The sequence below is a fragment of the Phyllobates terribilis genome, unplaced genomic scaffold, assembly GCF_046119375.1.
Source record: "Phyllobates terribilis strain yellow unplaced genomic scaffold, ASM4611937v1 Scaffold_3__8_contigs__length_932513732, whole genome shotgun sequence".
Classification (NCBI taxonomy): Eukaryota; Metazoa; Chordata; class Amphibia; order Anura; family Dendrobatidae; genus Phyllobates; species Phyllobates terribilis.
Window position 1 is genome coordinate 928,007,004 of NW_027362763.1, and position 26,232 is coordinate 928,033,235.

The window sequence follows — 26,232 nt, forward strand, 5'->3', positions numbered from 1 at the left end:
TTCCTTCATAAATTACACAAAAAAAATCCTATTTTTTAATAAAAAATCAATTTTGGTTTACTTAAATTATAATTTTTTTTTAAATCTTTTTTACATTTTGCCTTATATACAAGTCATTAAACAGGAAAACATTTTTTTCCCTGTAAACTGAATTTTTTTGTAGATTTTAAATGTTTTATTGTCAGTCCTTAAAGTGTTGTAAAAGTGTGACACCATTGTTCTCAGCAGCGATCTGGGAGTCAGAGAAGTTTCCAGAGGTCTTCCCCATGCTGTTCTCCTTCCATTCATCACTTTTTCCATCCATTTGAACATTTTCACTTCCCCCCAGACCTCCTTGTCTGGTTTGCTGGAAAAATGCTCAGATTTCCCAATAACTCCCATTATACTCATTACTCGAAACGAGCACCCAAGCATTAGGAATTGCTCGGTCTGAGTAACGAACATCCGAGCATTTTAATGATCGCTCATCTCTATTAATTACAGCTTAATATATTTTAGTCATTATGTAGTGGAGGTGTATTATTGGTCTTTGTGCAGTGTGTTTTGTTATGTAGAGGTAATGGTCATATTATAATATTATATATTCACTCTCAATAGAAGTGCACAAGAGTTATTTACAAAAATACCTCTTTCCAATGTTTCAATCAATGGGGGTATTATTTATTGTAGTGGACAACCTCTGTAAGTTAGGGAGCCATTACTGGGTCAGTGTAGACTGTGTAGACCACTTCTGAGTCTGGAATTGTGTTTACATAGAGCAGAGTATTGGATAACATACCCAGCCATGGGAGCTTGAAAATGAAATTCATGAAAGGTAGTAAGTGTAGAGGCCTGAAGAATCTTCAGAGATGCAAGGCAAGTACTAATATGCTGGTGAAACCACATAAAAAACTCTTTGGCAGGTCAGATAATAACTTTCTGGAGACCAAGTGGCACTGTAGGAGGTGTAAAGCTGATGGTCAATTTGGGTGTAATATAACTTTTGGTTCAGTAAATTCATGGTGTATTGCACAGTTTCCAGACCTGGAATCAATTCTCCTGTAACCAAGAAGCATATTCTGACTGTTTCTTAAAGAGGAGCAACCCTGACATACTAGTGCAACTTAAAATGTTTCTTTCTGTTTTCTAAAGAACTGTTCTGTTGTTTTTGTATGCCGTAGCTTTTTTTAGATGATGATATTACTAAACAATCAGTTATAAACTTGGTGGATCTTGCCGGCAGTGAACGACAAAAGTCATCTGGTTCCGAAGGAGATCGCCTAAAGGAAGGAGCTTGTGTTAACCTCAGTTTAACTACCCTAGGAAATGTTATCAGGTACAGTATACTGTAAAAGTAAGAATTTCTGGAAAGTTGCACCAGCCACTTATCAAACATTTGCAAAAATAAGTAAATAAATAATATATGCACGTATATACTTATATACACTGCTCAAAAAAAATAAAGGGAACAATTAAACAACAGAATATAACTCCAAGTAAATCAAACTTCTGTGAAATCAAACTGTCCACTTAGGAAGCAACACTGATTGACAATCAATTTCACATGCTGTTGTGCAAATGGAATAGACAATAGATGGAAATTATTGGCAATTATCAAGACACACTCAATAAAGGAGTGGTTCTGCACATGGGGACCACAGACCACATCTCAGTACCAATGCTTTCTGGCTGATGTTTTGGTCACTTTGGAATGTTGGTTGTGCTTTCACACTCGTGGTAGCATGAGACGGACTCTACAACCCACAGAAGTTGCTCAGTTAGTGCAGCTCATCCAGGATGGCACATCAATGCGAGCTGTGGCAAGAAGGTTTGCTGTGTCTGTCAGCGTAGTGTCCAGAGGCTGGAGGCGCTACCAGGAGACAAGCCAATACACCAGGAGATGTAGAGGGGGGCGTAGGAGGGCAACAACCCAGCAGCAGGACCGCTACCTCCGCCTTTGTGCAAGGAGGAACAGGAGGAGCACTGCCAGAGCCCTGCAAAATGACCTCCAGCAGGCCATAAATGTGCATGTGTCTGCACAAATGGTTAGAAACCGACTCCATGAGGGTGGTATGAGGGCCCGATGTCCACAGATGGGGGTTGTGCTCACAGCCCAACACCGTGCGGGACGCTTGGCATTTGCCACAGAACACCAGGATTGGCAAAGTCAGCACTGGCGCCCTGTGCTCTTCACAGATGAAATCAGGTTCACACTGAGCACATGTGACAGACGTGACAGAGTCTGGAGACGCCGTAGAGAGCGATCTGCTGCCTGCAACATCCTTCAGCATGACCGGTTTTGCAGTGGGTCAGTAATGGTGTGGGGTGGCATTTCTTTGGAGGGCCACACAGCCCTCCATGTGCTCGCCAGAGGTAGCCTGACTGCCATTAGGTACCGAGATGAGATCCTCAGACCCCTTGTGAGACCATATGCTGGTGCGGTTGGTCCTGGGTTCCTCCTAGTGCAGGACAATGCCAGACCTCATGTGGCTGGAGTGTGTCAGCAGTTCCTGCAAGATGAAGGCATTGAAGCTATGGACTGGCCCGCCCGTTCCCCAGACCTGAATCCGATTGAGCACATCTGGGACATCATGTCTCGCTCCATCCACCAACGTCACGTTGCACCACAGACTGTCCAGGAGTTGGCGGATGCTTTAGTCCAGGTCTGGGAGGAGATCCCACAGGAGACCATCCGCAACCTCATCAGGAGCATGCTCAGGCGTTGTAGGGAGGTCATACAGATACGGGGAGGCCACACACAATACTGAGCCTCATTTTCACTTGTTTTAAGGACATTACATCAAAGTTGGATCATCCTATAGTGTGTTTTCCACTTTAATTTTGGGGGTGACTCCAAATCCAGGCCTCCATTGGTTAATAAATTTGATTTCCATTGATGATTTTTGTGTGATTTTGTTGTCAGCACATTCAACTTTGTACAGAACAAAGTATTCAATGAGAATATTTCATTCATTCAGATCTAGGATGCATTATTTGAGTGTTCCCTTTATTTTTTTTGAGCAGTGTATATACTGTATATAGATACAGTACTGTATTTTTTTAGAGTTAAATGTAATAAAAACCAGTGTCAAATGAAAGGAGATGTCAGGTGGAATTGCTGGGATATCCTCCCTTCATTTGACACTAGTTTTTATAACATTTAACAATAAAAAAAATCATGTGCTATTGATGTGCTACATTGAACTCATGTTACTTCATTCTGTAGCTGGAGACATAAAACGCTCATCTTAATCTCAGGATAATGCAGCCATTCTGACATGGATATTTAAAGTAAATACACCAGTCTAATCAAGCCAAAAAGATCTATTTAATAATACATAGAGTTTATATTGTAAAACTAGTGACAAATCTACTTTAACACAAACCTGCTTGCCAATATTATGTCTTTGATCTTTCAGTGCACTTGCTGAAGTTGCAATGGGCAAGAAAGTTCTACATATTCCATATAGAGATTCTGTGCTGACAAAACTTCTGCAGTCTGCTCTGGGAGGAAATAGCAGGACTGTTATGGTACAGTTTTTATAAATATGGGTTTATATCAAGATGTTAGCATGCTAACCTATCACGATAGACAGTTTGCACACATAAAGATAGTAATGCAGAAACGACATAATCATAGTTGTGGGTATTGCAGTGCTGATATTGAGCAAACATAACAATTATTCTATGTATTAAATGTTTTTTTGTTTAATTTTTATTCTGTATTAGTACATTGGAAAAACGCTATCTTTGACTAGAGTTACATTGTATTCACACTATCAATAGATTAATAAATAAAAAAAGTAGGCGATTTTGCACATTGGAAACTGTCAAATCATTAATGTACATTGTACATATCAGAATGATGAATTTGCAAGACAATAATATAAAATTAAGTCCCATATTATATTTTGGTATAGATATTGTAAGGCTGAGTGCACACGGTTATTCCACCACAGAAACGCATTAAAATCTCTAGGTAAGAGGTCTGCCATATATACTTATGATAATCCATATGTGCTGTGCTCATGATGCGGAAATTTCTGCTGCGGATTATCATTGGGGCACAAACTGCAGCACAACCAATTTAAGCTGAGTGCACACGATGCGGTTTTAATGCATTTCCACGGCGGTTATTCCACCGCGGAAACGCATTAAAATCACTAGGGAAGAGGTCTGCCATGTGCTATGCACATGATGCGGAAATTTCCGCTGCGGATTATCATTGCGGCACAAACCGCAGCACAACGAAACTGAAATTGCACCCATTGACGTGCATTGAATCGCAGCAAACCCGCATGTATAATATACAGTTAGGTCCATATATATTTGGATAGAGACAACATTTTTCTAATTCTGGTTCTAGACGTTACCACAATGAATTTTAAACAAAACAATTCAGATGCAGTTGAAGTTCAGACTTTCAGCTTTCATTTGAGGGAATCCACATTAAAATTGGATGAAGGGTTTAGGAGTTTCAGCTCCTTAACATGCGCCACCCTGTTTTTAAAGGGACCAAAAGTAATTGGACAATTGACTCCAAGGCTATTTCATGGACAGCTGTGGGCAATCCCTTCGTTAAGTCATTCTCAATTAAGCAGATAAAAGGCCTGGAGTTGATTTGAGGTGTGGTGCTTGCATTTGGAAGGTTTTGCTGTGAAGTAAACATGCGGTCAAAGGAGCTCTCCATGCAGGTGAAACAAGCCATCCTTAAGCTGCAAAAACAGAAAAAAAACCATCTGAGAAATTGCTACAATATTAGGAGTGGCAAAATCTACAGTTTGGTACATCCTGAGAAAGAAAGAAAGCACTGGTGAACTCATCAATGCAAAAAGACCTGGGCGCCCACGGAAGACAACAGTGGTGGATGATCGCAGAATAATCTCCATGGTGAAGAGAAACCCCTTCACAACAGCCAACCAAGTGAACAACACTCTCCAGGAGGTAGGCGTATCAATATCCAAATCTACCATAAAGAGAAGACTGCATGAAAGTAAATACAGAGGGTTCACTGCACGGTGCAAGCCACTCATAAGCATCAAGAATAAAAAGGCTAGACTGGACTTTGCTAAAAAACATCTAAAAAAGCCAGCACAGTTCTGGAAGAACATTCTTTGGACAGATGAAACCAAGATCAACCTCTACCTGAATGATGGAAAGAGAAAAGTATGGGGAAGGCGTGGTACAGCTCATGATCCAAAGCATACCACATCATCTGTAAAACACGGCGGAGGCAGTGTGATGGCTTGGGCATGCATGGCTGTCAGTGGCACTGGGTCACTAGTGTTTATTGATGATGTGACACAGGACAGAAGCAGCCGAATGAATTCTGATGTATTTAGAGCCATACTGTGTGCTCAGATCCAGCCAAATGCAGCCAAACTGATTGGTCGTCGTTTCATACTACAGATGGACAATGACCCAAAACATAAAGCCAAAGAAACCCAGGAGTTTATTAAAGCAAAGAAGTGGAATATTCTTGAATGGCCAAGTCAGTCACCTGATCTCAACTAAATTGAGCATGCATTTCACTTGTTAAAGACTAAACTTCAGACAGAAAGGCCCACAAACAAACAGCATCTGAAAACCACCGCAGTGAAGGCCTGGCAGAGCATCAAAAAGGAGGAAACACAGCGTCTGGTGATGTCCATGAGTTCAAGACTTCAGGCAGTCATTGCAACAAAGGGTTTTCAACCAAGTACTAGAAATGAACATTTTATTTACAATTATTTCATCTGTCCAATTACTTTTGGTCCCTTTAAAAACAGGGTGGCACATGTTAAGGAGCTGAAACTCCTAAACCCTTTATCCAATTTTAATGTGGATACCCTCAAATGAAAGCTGAAAGTCTGAACTTCAACTGCATCTAAATTGTTTTGTTTAAAATTCATTGTGGTAATGTCTAGAACCAAAATTAGAAAAATGTTGTCTCTGTCCAAATATATATGGACCTAACTGTATATACAGTACAGACCAAAAGTTTGGACACACCTTCTCATTTAAAGATTTTTCTGTATTTTCATGACTATGAAAATTGTACATTTACACTGAAGGCATCAAAACTATGAATTAACACATGTGGAGTTATATACTTAACAAAAAGGTGTGAAACAACTGAAAATATGTCTTATATTCTATGTTCTTCAAAGTAGCCACCTTTTGCTTTGATGACTGCTTTGCACACTCTTGGCATTCTCTTGATGAGCTTCAAGAGGTAGTCACCGGAAATGGTCTTCACTTCACAGGTGTGCCCTGTCAGGTTTAATAAGTGGGATTTCTTGCCTTATAAATTGGGTTGGGACCATCAGTTGTGTTGTGCAGAAGTCTGGTGGATACACAGCAGATAGTCCTACTGAATAGACTGTTAGAATTTGTATTATGGCAAGGAAAAAGCAGCTAAGTAAAGAAAAACGAGTGGCCATCATTACTTTAAGAAATGAAGGTCAGTCAGTGCGAAAAATTGGGCAAACTTTGAAAGTGTCCCCAAGTACAGTTGCAAAAACCATCAAGCGCTACAAAGAAACTGGCTCACATTGAGGACCGCCCCAGGAAAGGAAGGCCAAGAGTCACCTCTGCTTCTGAGGATAAGTTTATCCGAGTCACCAGCCTCAGAAATCGCAGGTTAGCAGTAGCTCAGATTAGAGACCAGGTCAATGCCACACAGAGTTCTAGCAGCAGACACATCTCTACAACAACTGTTAAGAGGAGACTTTGTGCAGCAGGCCTTCATGGTAAAATAGCTGCTAGGAAACCACTGCTAAGGACAGGCAACAACCAGAAGAGACTTGTTTGGGCTAAAGAACACAAGGAATGGACATTAGACCAGTGGAAATCTGTGCTTTGGTCTGATGAGTCCAAATTTGAGATCTTTGGTTCCAACCACCGTGTCTTTGTGCGACGCAGAAAAGGTGAACGGATGGACTCTACATGCCTGGTTCCCACCGTGAAGCATGGAGGAGGAGGTGTGATGGTGTGGGGGTGCTTTGCTGGTGACACTGTTGGGGATTTATTCAAAATTGAAGGCATACTGAACCAGCATGGCTACCACAGCATCTTGCAGCGGCATGCTATTCCATCCGGTTTGCGTTTAGTTGGACTATCATTTATTTTTCAACAGGACAATGACCCCAAACCCACTTCCAGGCTGTGTAAGGGCTATTTGACCAAGAAGGAGAGTAATGGGGTGCTACGCCAGATGACCTGGCCTCCACCGTCACCAGACATGAACCCAATTGAGATGGTTTGAGGTGAGCTGGACCGCAGAGTGAAGGCAAAAGGGCCAACAAGTGCTAAGCATCTCTGGGAACTCCTTCAAGATTGTTGGAAGACCATTCCCGGTGACTACTTCTTGAAGCTCATCAAGAGAATGCCAAGAGTGTGCAAAGCAGTCATCAAAGCAAAAGGTGGCTACTTTGAAGAACCTAGAATATAAGACATATTTTCAGTTGTTTCACACTTTTTTGTTAAGTATATAATTCCACATGTGTTAATTCATGAAAATACAGAAAAATCTTTAAATGAGAAGGTGTGTTCAAACTTTTGGTCTGTACTGTACATGCGGGTATATATTGCTGCGTTTCAATGTAAACAATAGGCGCAAAATCACGCTGGAATCGCGCCACGGCTGGTGCCTGGGTCGGGAGAGGAGGTTGCTACTTCTCTCATCCGACCGCTGCTCTGGCTGATAACAGCGAGAGCAACATGCATGGGAGAAGCAGCAGCCTGTTCCTCCCAGCCCATGTGCCAGCGGCAGTTAAAAAAGTACAAAAAAGTAAAAATTAAAAAAAAACCTTTATACTCACCTGTCTGGTGGGCCCCGGTGTCGTCCTCTGCGATATCGTCTTTTCGGCGGCTCGCGGTACCCTGCGGGGCATGGGCTCGCGTCCCGCCGAGTACTTCCAGTGTACTTCCGTGTACCCGCGGTGACGTCACTGATCACCTGATGGTCACGCAACCATCAGCTGATCAGTGACGTCAGCAATCACCTGATGGTCACGTGACCATCAGCTGATCAGTACCGGCAGCAATCAGCTGATGGTCACGTGACCATCAGCTGATTGCTGAAGCCGGTAATCAGCTGATCGGTCTCATGACCGATCAGCTGATGCTTACCGTGGGAACCTTCACAAGAAGGTTCCCACGGTCTCTAGCTCACCGGGGCTCATCAGCTTATCTTCAGCTGATGAACCCCAGTGACCCCCTGCAGCACTGTATACTGAGAGGGGTGATTTTACACCCCTGTCAGTATACAGTGCTATATTCTACAGCTGTGATATCAGTGATTTCTGATGTCACGGCTGTAGAAATGATCCGAATCGTCGTGGGACAGTGGTGATCGTGGACTGTGTCGTTGATGGAGGACAGGTTAGGAATATTGTTGTTTGTTTTTTTACGTTTTTTTCAGGAAATCGAGGGCTTCGCGGAGGCATGTAATAAAAAAATTTGTAGAACCGTGTGTGTTTTATTTCATTAAAATACTTTATTCTGGCCGTGTCTTTTATTGAAGAAGCGGCGACCATTTTACCATGCGGTTAGTAATGGGGGCGTCTTATAGACGCCCTCCATTACTAACCTGGGCTTCACGCCAGCCACCAATACAAGGCTGACGTGAACCCCAACCCCATTACCCCCTGCCACCGCTACAGGGCAGTGTGGAAGAGCGAGGCTAAGTCCCAGATTTGGCGCATCTTATGGATGCCCCATTACTGGGACTGCTGAGGGGTGATATTAATAGCCACGGAGGGGGCTAGTATTTATGGCCCCTTCCATGGCTATTAATATCAGCCCGCAGCTGTCTAGTTCAGCCTTTGCTGGCTAGATTTTATAGGGGGACCCCACGTCAATTTTTTTCTGGGGTCCCTCTGTAATCTAGCCAGTAAATGCTAAACAAACAACTGTGGGCTGATATTAATAGCCATGGAACATTTTTGGCTAATGGTCTCTTCCACGGCTAATAATATCATCTCCCAGCAGTCGGCTTTCCCTCTGCTGGTTATAAAAATGACGTGGGATCCCACGCCAATTTTGTTTTATAATTTTAAGATGTGTAATAATTTAGACGTAGCACCGCTTTGTATGCAAATTTTTTCTGTGTCCAAAACATTGCATTCTACTGAATGCAGGTAAATCCACATGTGTTCACTGAACCATGCGGATTTACCATATTCTATACATTCTAGTGGTCAAATTTCTGTTGCGGAGACTCCACAAGAGAATTTGACATGTTGCGGTCCTGAAAGACACGCTGCCTGTCAGTGTCTGCAGGTGATTCATAGCTTAGATGCACGCGTAGCGGACATGGGATTTCTAGAGATCCCGTCCACTATGCTGTAACATCTAAACGCTGCGGGTTTGACGCTGTATAAACAAGCATATAAACAAGCTCCTGACCGTGGCCACGTACCCAAACTCACCCGCAGCATGTCAACTTGTAGCAGACACGCTAGTCTCCACTGCAGATTTTGACCGATTGAAGTGTCATTATATGAGGTGGATTCACATTTACCAGCAACAAAGGTGAGGCATAAATACGTTGTGCCCAAAGCACTGCTGAGTTCTGATCTGGGAGGGGGAACGTAGGGGCTAACGAACCAGCTGTGAGATGTTAATTATGGCCAGGGAAAATGTTTGCCTAGTGGCACATTCCCAGGCTAAAAAAAGCAGCTCACAGCAGTCGCATAAATTACGTGAATAAAAATGCTAATGAAGATTGGGTGAATGGGACTAGCTGACACCCAGCTTTTTTCTTTGGTGATGTCAAGGTGTCAATCAGACATTTTCATAACAAAACAAAGTAAAGAAACACACAGACACAGTGTAAACACTTTATTTGAAATACAACAGACCCATTCTTTAATCATTTAAATGAACCAGTATACTCACCTTAGTTCTTATGGTAATCCAAGGGCTTAAGCAATGCCCCACCAACTTTATTTAGCTCCAAAAATCATTCATTGATGCTCAAAAACGCTTCAAAAAACACATGTAAAAATCGCATGCGTTTTTCCTGGCAAGGAGAGACAAAAACGCTCAGTACATTTCTGCTTCAAATCTGCATCGTGCGCATATACCCTAAAAGTCATTCATAAAATAGGTTCTTTAAATGGGTATTCTCAAGATATTAATTTGCTTAAATTAGACAGCATGAAAATAAGCAAGTTTACCATTGACTTTCTTTTTGTATCTGCCGTCGTTCTCATACTGTGAAAATATTTATCTTTCTTGCGGATGACGATCGCATCGCAATGCTCAGAATGGCCATCACCTCTCCTGTCACGCTCGGGTCAGGAGAGGAGCCGGCCAGTCCAAGCATTGTGATGTGATCTTTGTCCGTGTTTTACAGCCGTCTGACTGTGCCCTTACATAGAGCTCGCCTATTAGTGTCTGCCCAAACTCTGGTTGAGAGTGGGTAGTAGATACATTTCAGAAGAGAAGTTAACACCTAACATGCCAGACTCTCTCCAGACCATTGATTTCTATACAACTATTAGCTGTTCACCTCCCTCCCTCTCAGCTCCTGAAGAGCTGTTTTTATAAATCTTGCAAAATCACCAGCCCACAGCATTGACTTCTCCCACATTAGTTCCCCTAATCACTGCTCTCATTGTCCGGAGCTGTGTGCTTGCTCAAATGCCTTGTTATCTCTATGTGTTAATATAATAACAGCGTCCACTCAGTGTCCATTCAGAACAAACCAGTGATAGCTGAATGTCACAGCAGAACTTGTGTTAGTTTTATAGCTCTACTAAATTACAGTTCTGCTCATCAGAACTGTCACTTAAGGATAAAAGCCCACCCTGCAAGAAACCCAGAAGTAAGGAGAATGTAAGGAAATTGCATATCTCTAAGCTGCTCAAGAGTCAGCTTGAGAATTCCCTTTTAAAACGGTAGTCCACTTTTATATCAAATTTGTTATACATAAAGTAAATTGCTTGTCTATCGTAATTTTGACTGTTATGGAAGAGGAAACTGTCATGTCCAATGTTTATTACGATAGGCAGCAGTTGACTTTGAAATGCAGACCTCAGGTAAATATGGGCTTTCATTAACCGTTTTGCAGCATTAAACAACTGCCAATCTATAAATATTTACCAATCAATGGGCATTTAATAGCCTGTTTTTACAAGCAGACCAAAATTAATGATGCACACTGTAATACATAGTTTAGTGCGCATAGATTGCCAATATTCATAGCAGAGCTGCCAAGAAGAATGATATTTTGTGCAGCACAAAAGATCATTTCACCCGATGAATGAGCGCATTGCTCGTTCATTGGGTGATTGGAAGTCTGTTTACACTGCAAGATTATCATGAAATAAGCATTCCTAAAATAGCTCGTTCGTGATAATATTTTAGTGTAAATACACCTTAAGTTGATAGCTTCCTGGCAAAAAACACAAAGGTTTATAGCATATTATAACTTTGCATAAGAAGAGGCTAACCCCTTTAATTTATTAATAAAATTTGTCAACTGTTTTAAAGACTAAAGGAATGGCAGCTATATAGATAAAATGTAAATATAAAACACACTGATTGCAACCAAACTTATGTTTTAAATCCATGCCATGTTAATTTATTTAACTGTATAATCTAAGGATAGTAAATGATCAGAAAATCAGTGTAAAATGTTTGATCTGTAACGTGGTTGATGCAAATCAATTCGCAGGGCCTGGTCCATCTGCCACATCCGTAATCCCTGGTCGCTGGATGGGAGCCCTGGGACCCACCTCCTACATGACAGCTTCTTTGGCTTTTCCTTTAATTAGCCAGCAAGGCATGATGTCACATGTGTGTCACACTGCAATGATGATGTCACGCCAGGCTGTCTAATTAAAAGAGAAGCCGAGTGGTGATGCCGTCTGGTAAGGGGCTCCCATCAGGTCCCTGACCTGGCCAATTGACCTGCAAATCAATTTGCACTAACTTTAGTGGTTGATAAAATGGATTTCTTGATTGTTCTAAGGCAGCACAAACACAAGTGGTTAATGTCCACTGTTATATTAGCAATTCACACCTTGTACGCTATTAATTACTCCAATGAGTTTGGCTATAAATATGCTAAAGAACAAGAATGATCCACTTTTTATATGTCACCTAATCTTGGATATGAAGATTGTTGTTTGATGGATCTATCATCATATAGTTATCTGCTCCCTTACAGAGGGTTTTTCTGTCCCTAAAAAGTATGATAAGTGTTACGCTCACACCTGGACTGTCTGTCGTGAGAGTGGATTGTGGTCTCACGGGCCATGGGCCGAGGAGTGCCTGGAGGGGCATGACTAAGGGCTTCATCAAATTTGACCTCTAATGTACGGCGGCTTGACGACTCCGTGATCCAAAGAGGAACGAGGAAGATGGATCAGGTGTTACACCAGGGCAGACCTCGGTCACACGGCTGCTGACCCCCAACGAGGTATGCAGGTACTGGCAGGTTCGGCTGGTATGTAGATAAGCACTGGCAAGTGCAGGCAGATCCGGATGGCATACAGATAGGCACTGGGAGGTGCTTGTGGGCATGGCTGGTATACAGACAGGTGAGTGCTGGTGGGCACGACTGGTATACAGACAGGAGGGTGCTGGCGGGCATGGCTAGTATACAGACATCTGCGTGCTGGCAGGCACGGCTGGTATAGAGACAGGCGGGTGCTGGTGGGCATGGCTGGTATACAGACAGAAGGGTGCTGACAGGCATGGCTAGTATACCGACAGGCAGGTGCTGGCGGGCACGTCTTATATACAGACAGGCTCGGTAGGACCCAGTACAGACTGGAATACAGGGTCGGATAGGACCCAGTACAGACTGGAATACAGAAACGGATAGGGCCCAGTACAGACTGGAAGATAGGAACAGATAGGGCCCAGTACAGACTGGAATACAGGAATGAATACCGTAGGCATGGTCAGGCAGGGATACCGCTTGCACCGTCAGGCATGAGTACCGCAGGCGCGGTAAGGCAGGAATACCGCAGGCGTGGTCAGGGAAGCACAGGAAGATAGCAAGTACACAAAGGATAAATACAGGGACGGGGTAATGGGACAGACAGAGCCAGATTCACACAGGGTACTTACTATGAAGTAGCGAGTGGACACACAACTCACAAACGGAAGTACAGAGACAACGGATTGGAGATAGGTTCTAGTACGGACACTGTAGGTTTTGAGAAAGATCAGACATAGATGCAAACAGGTTTCGGGAAAGGACACAGTTCAGACAGGAACTGACACAAAAAGAGGATACAGGTACAAGCCTGAGTATTCAGGGTGGCGGAAACAGACCAGATAAGTCACATTTAAAGGTTCAGGATGCAGGCCTGGGTACTCAGCCCCCACGGTGGCGGAAACAGACTACACTGTGTTCCAAATTATTATGCAAATAATATTTTCTCAGATTTTCCCAAATTACCTAAATGAATTGCAGTCATTGTAATTTTCCAGTCAAATAACTATTAGAGTACAATTGAAAGGTTTTTGTACAAACTGCCTATGATAACAGTATATTTAAAAAAAAATAAAAAACTCAAACTGCACTCAAAATGCAAGTTCCAAATTATTATGTACATCAGAGTTTTCATCCTTTTCATTTTAATAAAGAACAAAAAAATGGTCATTTTTGAAATTATAAGCATTAGCAGGTTATTACAAACTGAAATCAAACCGTTTTCAACTCCAAACTTTATTCTAGGTGATGTTACATTTGCACATAGGACCCCTTGTTCGAAAGGAGCTTCTGAACTCTCTCGTCCATTGAATTTGTCAGGTTTTGGATGGTTTCTGCTTTAATTGTTTTGCATGAGGACAGAATACCCTCCCAGAGCTGTTGCTTAGACGTGAACTGCCTCCCGCCATCATAGACACTCCTTTTGATGATGCTCCAGAGGTTCTCAATGGGGTTGAGGTCAGGGGAGCATGGGTGCCACACCATAAGTTTGTCCCCTTTTATGCCCATAGCAGCCAGAGACGCAGATGTGTTATGTGCAGCATGAGACGGGGCATTATCATGCATGCCTCTCGATGGTCCAGATGGATGGAGTGGAGGATGGCTGGTTGATGGACACCCCATGCAAACACGGCTACGGCGCTAACAAGGAGAAGGTGGAGTAATGTTTTGGGCTGGAATCATGGGGAGAGAGATTGTCGGCCCTTTTAGGATCCCTGAAGGGGTAAAGATGAACTCCATAATGTATGTTGAGCTTCTCAAACAGCACTTCCTTCCATGGTTCAAGAAGAAGAACCGTGCATTTTGCAGCAGGATAATTTTCATGCATGATAATGCCCCATCTCATGCTGCACATAACACATCTGCATCTCTGGCTGCTATGGGCATAAAAGGGGACAAACTTATGGTGTGGCACCCATGCTCCCCTGACCTCAACCCCATTGAGAACCTCTGGAGCATCATCAAAAGGAGTGTCTATGATGGCGGGAGGCAGTTCACATCTAAGCAACAGCTCTGGGAGGGTATTCTGTCCTCATGCAATACAATTAAAGCAGAAACCATCCAAAACCTGACAAATTCAATGGACGAGAGAGTTCAGAAGCTCCTTTTGAACAAAGGGTCCCATGTGCAAATGTAACATCACCTAGAATAAAGTTTTGAGTTGAAAACTGTTTGATTTCAGTTTGTAATAGCCTGCTAATGCTTATAATTTCAAAAATGACCATTTTTTTGCTCTTTATTAAAATGAAAAGGTTGAAAACTCTGTTGTGCATAATAATTTGGAACATGCATTTTGAGTGCAGTTTGAGTTTTTTATTTTTTTAAAAATATACTGTTATCATAGGCAGTTTGTACAAAAACCTTTCAGTTGTACTCTAATAGTTATTTGACTGGAAAATTACAATGACTGCAATTCATATAGGTAATTTGGGAAAATCTGAGAAAATATTATTTGCATAATAATTTGGAACACAGTGTAGATACACGGCAGGACTTGGCCACTCAGCAGTTGCACAGAAAACACTGAAAGATAGTGTTGCTCAGGCACCTCCCAATGGGTGGAGGTGCTTTAAGTACCCAGTACCTCACAGCAATAGGCTGAGGACACATTAGGAATGCGCGCACTGTTCCATTAAGAATCAAGAAGTGCTGGTGCCGCCCTAAGCATGTAGCCAAGACACATGTGACTCGCCCAGGGGGATATGGGGCGGGGGATTCGGTACCCGGGCCTTTACCTCCTTGGGATGTCATGGCAGTCGTCTCCCCGGCCCGTACCCTGGGGTCACTCTTTAAAAGAGGTTGTTTGTTAACAGTTTTTGTCTCGTGACGCCACCTGTGGTTTCTGGTAATGTTTACCAGCGCTGCTGCAGACCTCCGGGGGTGATGCGATGGCAGCTGGGATGTTTCTGCTCCCAACAGGTGGGGCAGTGTAGGTGCAGATGGTGATGCTGGGTGTTGTAGTGCAGGCGCGGTGGGGTGATGGAAATAACCGACAGAGACAGTGGAGTGCAGTCATCCGAGTTTACTCACAGTTCTTTTTAGGTTCCTCGGGTACACTGTCCAGGTGTCAGACTCCTGCGTCGCACTGCGTTTTCCAGGCAGGGGTTCAGCACTCCCTCAAGTATATCAAATGCACTTAACGGGACCCCTTTTCTTTATGTTCCTTCCTTGACCGACTTCCTGCGCAGGGTCTTCTCCCTCCTGCCCTACGCTCCCCACACAAAGTCCCAATCGGGTACTCTGAGATCCCTCTGGGCAACCTGGAGTTCCCAGACCTACTTGGTGCCCTTCACGGCGGCTAGGGTGAGGTTGTGGCAACTGCGCCATGGAAGTGCAGAAGCCTCCAGTTTTTCCAGCTGAGACCTGGAGTAACACGGCTGGTCCAGGGACCGGTTCCCTTCTTGCGGCCTGATCCCTCTGACTCTTGGCAGATTCGGGCGTACGGGTGCCATCCTGCACTCACCGTACCCCCTGGGATCCCTTCAGTTACCGGAGCCTTTCTCCTCTGCTCCCCTCCTGGGCCTCTCTTACTAGGCCCCAGTTATGGAGCAGAGCTCCTGAAGAGACTCTGCTCCCCTCCTCTCTCTCCTTACTACACACTGACTGAACTCACACTCTAAGATGGCTCCCCTTTATATACACCTACTATTCAAGTGCTCCCCTGTTCTGCGTCCTCCACCCACACCCACTTCTGGTTCCCCCTCACTTTTGGTTCCCCCCACTCCAGCCAGGGACGGGGCAGCAAATGAAGTGCATAATGCCCTTCCAGCCGGCCTGGAGTAGTGTAGTGTTGAGTGCAGGTGTTGGGTCCCGGGCAGTACTCCATCCTTACCTGAGAGAAGGAGATGCCACACCTCTGGGTGAGGTGCAGTACCTCTGTGGCGACTGAACCCCCAGGGGCGCCACATTCCCCCCCGGCAAAACACAGCACGTCCGCGGGCTGGAACATAGTAAAACACGGTATATTACAGACATGCATTTTTTTAGAATGCATTCTCATAGAAGATTATAAACAAACTCTTTCTTCCCTTTATGGGAGGCACATTACTTGAACGTTACAGGTTTTGTTTATCAAAACATTATAAAACTTTCTCAATAAAACTCTTTTCACTTGCATAAACATATTTTTCACAGATAAAACATTTTCAGCATTTTCAAAGCAAATTGTGATGAGATCAATAACAGGGTGTCCATCTCACTGGTAAAGGTGTAATTTTGAGCAGCATGAGGAACCCGTCCGAAAACCCTCAACGTAGGCCCTGGGCGTGGCTGCAGGGCATTGGTGATCCAGGTATTGGACCACGTCTTCGGCCATGCCAAACGGGTTTTTGTTCTGAGGTCTGTGGTTGTGTATATAAAACCAATAAGGAGCACTTTAAGAAGTGCAACTATTTACAGGGGAAAGTTTTTGGCTGCTCACAGTCCTCAGCCTGTAGTCTTTATACCCTCATGGGTAACTAAATGCACACATAATTATTTTTTAGTTCACACAAAAAAAAAAAAAGTTTTAACTCCTAAACTTTCTTGATGTACCCTTACAGGTGACTACTGTACAGAGAGTGTCCACTCACTTTTAGTTTAGTGGTGGTGTCCCCGCCGGGGGTAGGCCTGGTTCTTGCCGACTGACCCAGCCGGGTCATCAGCCTCAGGCTGCTGGGGCATGTCCTCCTCCTCCTCGACCACTCTATGCACTTGGAGGGCATACCACCCATGTTCCCCGTGGTGCCTGGTGTAGGTGATACGGTCACCAGGGTACAAGTTTCGGTCGGGATGGCCCTGTTCCAGGTGGGGCTCGACATCCCGCTGATTGACAAAAATGTCTCTGTCGAACTGCGGGTCATGGATAAAGCCCCATCCGGCTTCTAAATCAAACTTGACTATTAGTCCCTCCGCACAGGGACTAGGCCGGACGGACTCCGTTTGACGGACTTGGGCTTTGGCGGCCTTGTTCCTGGCCTCCATCTGTTACCAGCGCACCCGCCGGGTGCGCCGTTCTTTTGCCAGCTGCAGGAGCTCCTGTGTGCAGAACTCCTCCCTCTGGAATACAGCAAGAAAGTGGTGAGAATAGTTAAAATATAACTTTTATTAATACAGCTAAAATAACTCAGAGACTTCATAAAAAGGTCACAGGGACCATGAGTGCAAGGACTATTTGCCAACCTGTCATAGGACATACACCTCACTAAGTATTAGGAGTGTTGAATGACACAGGTAAATCTTAATCAACAACTAACCCACCGAATTCACTAACAGATGGGTGATCAATAGAAATAAACCAGTTGAGAGAAGTAACAAACTGAGTATGACATATAATGGTTAATTAAGAGAGTCACTATAGCAATGGAACAGTCTCACCACTTTGATGTCAGTAACCTCCAGTGTTCTCATCAGCTCACAGACCAGGGCTCCTTAACATACTCAGCCTCCAGCCGTGCAAAAGACACATTCCCGACGCGTTTCCTAACATAAGTGGATCATCAGGGGAGTTAAATGTTGGTGTGTCAAAGTCTGTCGCCAGTTCTGGCGTGCGGCGCATCTCATAGACAGCGTATAACCTTTTTATATTAAGCCACGGTCCTGTGCGGCCGATACGTCACTTCCGGTTGTGGCCCCATTACTTCCGACGCATGGACCGCATCAACTGGCGGTGACTCTGACTGTGAAACAGTCAGCGAAGATCTCATGTAATGTAATATATGTCTATTACATTACATCAGATCAGTGATCAGAAAAATAAAAATTAATGTCCCATACAGGGACTAAGTAAAAATGTAAAAAAAAGTTAAAAAAAATGTTTTAAAACTGTTAAAAAAAAAATCACAAAATAAATAAAAATAAATAAATAAAATATTAAACCAATAAATCCGTATATTTTTACAAAACCAAAAAAAGTACACATATTTGGTATCGCCGCGTCCGAAACAACTGGAGCTATAAAACTGTCACACTAATTAACTCCTTCTGTGCACACCGTAATAAAAATAAATAAAAAACGGAGCAAAAAAATATGCTTTTTCATCATATCGCCAAACAAAAAGTGGAAAAAAAATGCGATCAAAAAGCAAAATAGAAATATAAATGGTACCGCTGAAAACATCATCTTGTTCCGCAAAAAAAAAGCTGCCATACAGCTCCATCAGCCGAAAAATAAAAAAGTTATAGCGCTCAGAATAAAGCAATGCAAAAAAAATATTTTTTTCTATAAAATTGTTTTATTGTGTAAAAGCGCCAAAACATAAAAAAAAATACAGTAAGTGTAGTATCGCTGTAAACGTACTGACCCGAAGAATAACGCTGCCTGATCACTTTTACCACACGCAGAACGGCATAAAAAAAAACCTCAAAAAACAATTCCTGAATTGTTGGTTTTTGTTAATTTTACCTCCTAAAAAATGGAATAGAAAGCGATCAAAAAATGTCACGTACCTAAAAATGGTACCAATAAAAATGTCAACTCGTCCCGCAAAAAACAAGCCACCACATGACTCTGTCAGCCAAAATATGGAAAAATTATAGCTCTCAAAATATGGTGATGCAAAAACTAGATTTTGCAAAAAAAAGCATCTTTTAGTGTGTGACAGCTGTCAGTCATAAAAACCCTTTATGAATCTGGTATCTCTGTAATCCCACGGACCGGAAGAATAAAGTAATCTAATCAGTTATATCACACTAGGAACGGCGTAAAAAAATAAATAAAACCAATTCTTCACCTGCTACTGATTTGTTTATTTGTCTCCCAAAGATCGCAGTAAGGCTCTGCCCACATTTATCCTGCGCTCTGCGCTGAGCACTTACACCGGGGTTTCCATGTAAATCTCTGAAATACGTGATTCAGACGGACCCCATGACGGAAGATTCCCTGTAATGAGGCAGATATAGGCCACTGTGGACGCCGTCTAGCCTGGGATCCCACGGTGTCATTTGTTTTAGGCGTGCATAAAAGTGCGGTTGGCCACAGTTTTGTGCACTTCTGAAAAAAAGGACGCCGCTAAACAGAGGCCAGAGTAACTCTGCTGCCTCATTACAGTGAATGGATCCCACAGGGGTTTCATCTGAATTACATCACTTGGAAATTTAGATGGAAACCCCGATGTAAGTGCTCAGCCTAGAGCGCCGGTTAAATGTTACGTAAAATGTTCCCAATAAAAGCTTCAACTCAGTCCTCAAAAAAAGCTAGTCCCCACTCAGGTCCGTCATCTGTTAAAAATATAAGGGACTTCCAAGTTACTGGTAGCAGAAAGGCTCTGGAAAAGCGAAATGGCCCTTGCCCCCCAAAAGAAATTCAGAAAATTTTGTGCTCCCAAATCCAAATGCCTATTCTACAATAATTTGTTCTCCAATTGTCAAATAGCGCTCCGTCCCCCCCAGATCTCGCTGTATGGCTGAGCGGTACGATACAGCCACATATGGGAAATTGCCACTTTTAGAAGAAATTGTGTGACACATTTCGGCACCATTTTTACCCATTGCCCTGTGTGAAAATGTAAAATCTGAGGGTAAAACATTTTTTTGTGGTAAAAATATAATTATGCTTTTTTCACTGCCCAATGGTATAAATTTAAAAATTAAAAAATACTCACTACTTCCCTAGATGAATTCATTGAGAGGTGTAGTTTACAAAATGGGATAACTTGTGGGGGTTTCTGCTGTTTCGGGATGTCAGCGACTCTTCAAATGTGACATGGTGTCTGCCACCTATCCCAGCCAACATAGCGCTCCTTTCTCTTCCGAACCCTGCCATACACCAAAGCAGTGGTTTTCCCCCACATATGGGGTATCGGCGTACTCAGGAGAAATTGCACAACAAATTTCATGGTGCAATTTATCCTGTTACCCTTATGATAATGCAAAATTAGGGAATGAAAAACATTTTTTGTGGGAAAAATGTGAACATTTTATTTTTACGGCTCAATATTATAAACTTCTGTGAAGCAGATGGGGGTGCAAGGTGCTCACCACACATCTAGATAAGTTCCCTAAGGGGTCTAGTTTCCAAAATGGTGTCACTTGTGGGGGGTTTCCACTGTTTAGGCACATCAGGGGCTCCCCAAATGCAACATGGCGTCCGCTAATTATTCAAACAAATTTTACATTCAAAAAGTCAAATGGCGCTCCTTCCCTTTCAAACGCTGCCGTGCGCCCAAACAGTGGTTTGCCTCCACATATGGGGTATCGGCGTGTTCAGGAGAAATTGCACAACAAATTTCATGGTGCAATTTTTCCTATTACCCTTATGATAATGCAAAATTAAGGGATGAAAAACGTTTTTGTGGGAAAAATGTGAAATTTTTATTTTTACAGCTCAATATTATAAACTTCTGTGAAGCACCTTGGGGTTCAAGGTGCTCACCACACATCTAGATAAGTTCCCTAAGGGGTCTAGTTTCCAAAATGGTGTCACTTGTGGGGGGTTTCCATTGTTTAGGCACATCAGGAGCTCTCCAAACGCAACATGGCGTCTGCTAATTATTCAGACAAATTTTACATTCAAAAAGTCTAATGGAGCTCCTTCCCTTCCGAACCCTGCAGTGCACCCAAATAGTGGTTTTCCCTCACATATGGGGTATCAGCACGCTCAAGAGAAATTGCACAAAAAAATTTGGGGTCCATTTTTTCCTGTTACCCCTGTGAAAATAAAAAAAAATGGGTCTAAAGTAACATTTTTGTGAAAATTGTTAAATGTTAATTTTTTTCTTCCACATTCCAAAAATTCCTGTGAAGCACCTGAAGGGTTAATAAAGTTATTGAATGTGGTTTTGAGCACCTTGAGGGGTGAAGTTTTTATAATGGTGTCACTGTTGGGTATTTTCTGTCATAAAGACCCCTCAAAGTGACTTCAAATATGATGTGGCCCCTAAAAAAATGTTTTTGTAAATTTTGTTGGAAAAATGAGAAATCGCTGGTCAACTTTTAACCTTATAGCTCCCTAACAAAAAAAATTTGGGTTCCAAAATTGTGCTGATGTAAAGTAGACATGTGGAAAATGTTATTTATTAACTATTTTGTGTGACATATCTCTCTGATTTAAGGGCATGAAAATTCAAAGTTTGAAAATTGCAAAATTTTCAAAATTTTCGCCAAATTTCCAATTTTTTCACAAATAAACGCAAGTGATATCAAAGAAATTTTACCATTGTCATGAAGTACAATATGTCATGAAAAAAATAATCTCAGAATCAGGGGAATACGTTGAAGCGTTCCAGAGTAATTACTTCATAAAGTGACAGTGGTCAGAATTGAAAAAATTGGCCCGGTCACGAAGGCAAAAGCAGGCTCTGGTGCGAAGTGGTTACATTTTTCACTGTTTCATTGCAGCCATTTGGTAAATTCTAAAAAGTTCATTTTTTATCTCATTAAAGTACACTCTGAACCCCATCTTGACTGAAGAAAAACAGAAATGTAGATATTTTTGCAAATTTATTAAAAAAGAAAAACTGAAATATCACATGGTCATAAGTATTCAGACCCTCTTCTCAGTATTGAGTAGAAGCACCCTTTTGAGCAAGTACAGTAATGAGTCTTCTTGGGAATTGTGCAACAAGTTTTTCGCACCTGGATTTGGGGTTCTTCTGCCATTCTTCTGACTGAGAAGAGGCTTCACTGAGGAGAGGCTTCCGTTGGGCCACTCTGCCATAAAAGCCCGACTGGTGGAGGGCTGCAATGATAGTTGACTTTGGGGAACTTTCTCCCATCTCCCTACTGCATCTCTGGAGCCCAGCCAGTGATCTTGGGGTTATTCTTTACCTCTCTCACCATGGCTCTTCTCCCACGATTGCTCAGTTAGGCTGGATGGTCTAGGAAGACTTCTGGTGGTTCCAAACTTTTTCCATTTAAGGATTATGGAGGCCACTGTGCTCTTAGGAACCTTGAGTAATGCAGAAATTCTTTTGTAACCTTGGCCAGATCTGTGCCTTGCCACAATTCTATCTCTGAGCTCCTTGGGCAGTTCCTTAAAGCTCATGATTCTCATTTGGTCTGAAATGCACTGTGAGCTGTGAGGTCTTATATAGACAGGTGTGTACCTTTGCAAATCAAGTCCTATCAGTTTAATTTAACACATCTGGACTTCAATGAAGGAGTAGAACCATCTCACAGAGGATCACAAGGAAATGGACAGCATGTGACTTAAATATGAGTGTCTGAGCAAAGGGTCTGAATACTTATGACCATGTGATATTTCAGTTTTTCTTTTTTAATAAATTTGCAAAAATTTCTACATTTCTGTTTTTTTCAGTCAAGATGGGGTGCAGAGTGTACATTAAAGAGAAAAAAATGAACTTTTTAGAATTTACCAAATGGCTGCAATGAAACAAAGAGTGAAAAATTTAAAGGAGTCTGAATACTTTCCGTACCCACTGTACATCTGATGCTGGCCAGTGCCAGTGTCACGACATTCTTTGTCGGAGGAGTTAGCGCGCAAAGTATGTATATATGCAGCAGACACAGTGTCTCCTATGTTATGTATGCAGTAGTTGCACTGTCTCCTATGTGACAGTCATAGTGTCTGCTATGGGATGTATTCAACAGTTGCAGAGTCTGCTGTGTGATGTATACAGCAGAATGTCAGTATACCCTATATGATGTAAACAACAGTTGCAGTGTCTTCTGTGTGATCTATACAGCAGCTGGCGTGTCTCTGTCACAGGTGTGTGAGAAGTGACATATAGTCGCCCTGCAGTTGGTTGCTGGAGAGAGAAAAATTGGTGAAAGGTTGCAACACAGGATAGTCCGGATGGTGGATAAGCAGCCCCAATCAGGTTCCAAAAAAATTCAAGCTGTCCTGCAGGCTCAGGGTGCCTCAGTGTCAGCACGAATTAACCGTCGACATGTGAATGAAATGCAACACTATGGCAGGAGACCCAGGAGGATCCCACTGGGGGCACAGAGACCTGAAAAAGCTAGACTGCAGTTTGCCAAAATGTACGTGAGTAAGCCAAAATCCTTCTGGGAAAGCATCTTGTGGACAGATGAGAACAAGATAGAGCATTTTGGTAAAGCATATCAGTCCACTGTTTATCAAAAATCAAATGCATCCTACAAAGAAAAGAACTCAGTTAAATATGGTAGAGCTTCAAACATGTTTTGGGGTTGTTTTGCTGCCACTGGCACTGGATGCCTTGACTGTGTGCAAGGCATCATGAAATCTGAAAATTACTAAAGGATTTTGGGTAACAATGTAGTGCCCAGTGTCAGAAAGCTGGTTTTATGGGTCTGGTGATGGGTCATTCAGCAGGATAATAACCCCAAACATACTTCAAGAAGCACCCAGAAATGGATGGACACAAAGCGCTGGGGAGTTAAGTGGCCAGCAATGAGTCTGGATTTAAATCCCATTTAACACTTGTGGAGAGACCTTAAAATTGCTGTTGGGAAAAGGCAAATATGAGTTTGCAAAAGAATAGTGGTCAAAAATTTCCGTTGAGTCGTTGTAAGAAACTTGTTGATGGTTATAGGAAGCAATTGATTGCAGTTATTTATTCCAAAGGGTGTACAACCAAATATTAAGTTGATGGTGCCAACAATTTTGTTGGGCCCATTTTTATGGTTTTGTGTGAAATTATGTCCAATTTGCCCTTTTTTCTCTGTTAGTTGTGTTGTTTCAATGTACACAAAGGAAATAAACATCTGTATAATAAAACATGTGTAATTGCAATCATTTTCTAGGAGAAATACTTCATTTTCTGGAACTATTACAAGGGTGCCAACACTTTTGGCCATGACTGTGTGCAGCCGTCGCAGTTTCTCCTATGTGATCCATACAGCAGTCTCAATGTATTTTATGTGATATGTATACAGCAGTCACAGTGTCTCCTATGTGATGTATATAGCAGTCTCAATGTCTGCTATATGATGTATACAGCATTTTCAGTGTATCCTATGTGATTGTCATGGCTCAGTTTGGGGATTAGATTCGCTGACCTGATGTCTTCTGAGCTATTGCCTTTTCTACCCTGTCCAAATGCTGATAGTTCCAATTCTCTTTATTCCCCCTTCTTGGTTTTCTCCTCTCCAATGTTTTCTATTTTCCCATTTTGATTTGGCGTATTATATTCTGGTTTGGGTTTTAAATGTTCAGCCTTCACTGAACTTCCTTGCTGGCTATACCTCTAGGTGGACTTGGGTTTAGGAGTCCCAGCACTTCAGCTAAGGGGTTTACCTTGCATAGTAAACACCAGTTGAATTCCTGCAATGAGTCTATTTGTTTTCTTTCCCAGCTCCTCTTCCTTTCACCTCTTTATGTTTCTGGGAGGTTAAACTTGTTCCATTTACTTTTGGCTCTCCTTAGTTTTCCCTCTCTACCCTATATGAACATGTTTTAATTTTCTCACCCTGGGTTTATCTGGGATAACCTCTTTAACTATGCAAACACAAGGGTATTGAAAAGAGCTGAGATACCCTCAGAATTGGACCATTCAATGTCACAGGCCACATCTGGGGTGACTACTGGCTGGTGTCTTTAGGGTGTGATGGGACCAATATCCATGGATCTTCCCATCCTGATACTTTCAGTTTGTTGCTGTCATTTTTACCTGTTCTGGGTATGTAGAATGAGAGAAGCCCATGTTATTTTTGCTTTCTAACTATTCATTTATGCAGAATCGTGCAGTATGTAACCACTCTACTGGGGCCATTAATTTTTATTTCTTTATTTCTTTTTAATAGAAGCAGGTAATTTTTACCTTTTTGATCCACTGGTTACGTTTCAAACTAACATATGATAATATGTTGACATGTGAAACAACCTAATTTATTTACTCATTTTTTTATGTGGGTCCGCACATTTTAATAATGAGTGTCAATGATGATCCTCTTGGCATGGAAAGGTCCTTAGATACTGGTTACTTCCTAATCTAAAAATAATGGCTGCAGCCACCCCAGGTACAAACTATCACATTGGGTGATCTGTTTCTGGGGCTAACCAACTCCTTCCCAATTACCTTGGTGCATTAGGCAGTGAATTAATAGTGAGTGGGTCTCTATTTTTGAGGCAATAAATCAATTCTGGCTGACACTAAACCCCAGCAAAAATAATCTTAGATACCTCCATTACTAATGCTATAATAAAGTGTTATAAAAAACAAAAATACTTTATTAAAAAGAAAACTAACACAACTACATGCCCTACACCATCCCCCTCTGATCATTTTATTAACTGACTAGATCCATTGTTGGTCTATAGTGATAAGAAAAATGAAAGCAATCACTGATATTTAGTTTCACATCCTTAATCTTAATGTACACCGCTGTCCTCCTCTTTTATTTCTCTAGTAAATAGATAGTCGGCCCCCAAAATAATGCTCTTTAATGTTCTGGGCCCTGTGTTCTCCAGTCTGGCACTGCTTGCGAAGTACAGATTCTCCTTGTGGAAATTCAGCTGCTTGGACATTCTTTGAAGAGTATAACTAGTTTAGCTGATGACCAAAGTCAAATTTCCAAGCTCTGTAAAGCATATATCGTATTGGGCTTTTGTGGAGGGCTTTTTGAGGAGAGCTGCAAACCAGCAAAAAAGTAACGTTCTAAAGTCAATGATAAAAAAACATATTTGTTAATTGTATATGGAAATTCTATTAAAGGGTTATTCCGACTTTCAGAAATGTGTGTTGTCGGATAGTGATGTAAATACAAGCATTTTTTTCAATGTATTGCTTCTTATAAATTTCAGGTGTTCTTGAGATATTAAACTTTTCTTTTCAACTGGCTGACTTATTGACCGACCATCGCTGACAGCAGAACATGTTCACTGCTAGACAGCATGGGTGGTCGTCTTCAAGGCAACGAGCTGTAACCAAGAAAATGTGTTAATATCTCAAGAACGA

At 42.2% G+C, this 26,232-nt stretch overlaps 1 protein-coding gene across 1 annotated transcript in view; it reads left to right on the plus strand.

The window, feature by feature from the left end:
* Positions 1-798: 798 nt before the first annotated feature.
* Positions 799-26,232, plus strand: part of LOC141258647 (kinesin-like protein KIF28) — a 195,842-nt gene continuing 170,408 nt past the window's right edge. The window contains exons 1-3 of the mRNA XM_073673600.1: positions 799-855; positions 1,161-1,315; positions 3,399-3,510. Coding sequence (XP_073529701.1) covers positions 799-855; positions 1,161-1,315; positions 3,399-3,510 — 324 coding nt within the window. The remainder of the gene's footprint in view (positions 856-1,160; positions 1,316-3,398; positions 3,511-26,232) is intronic.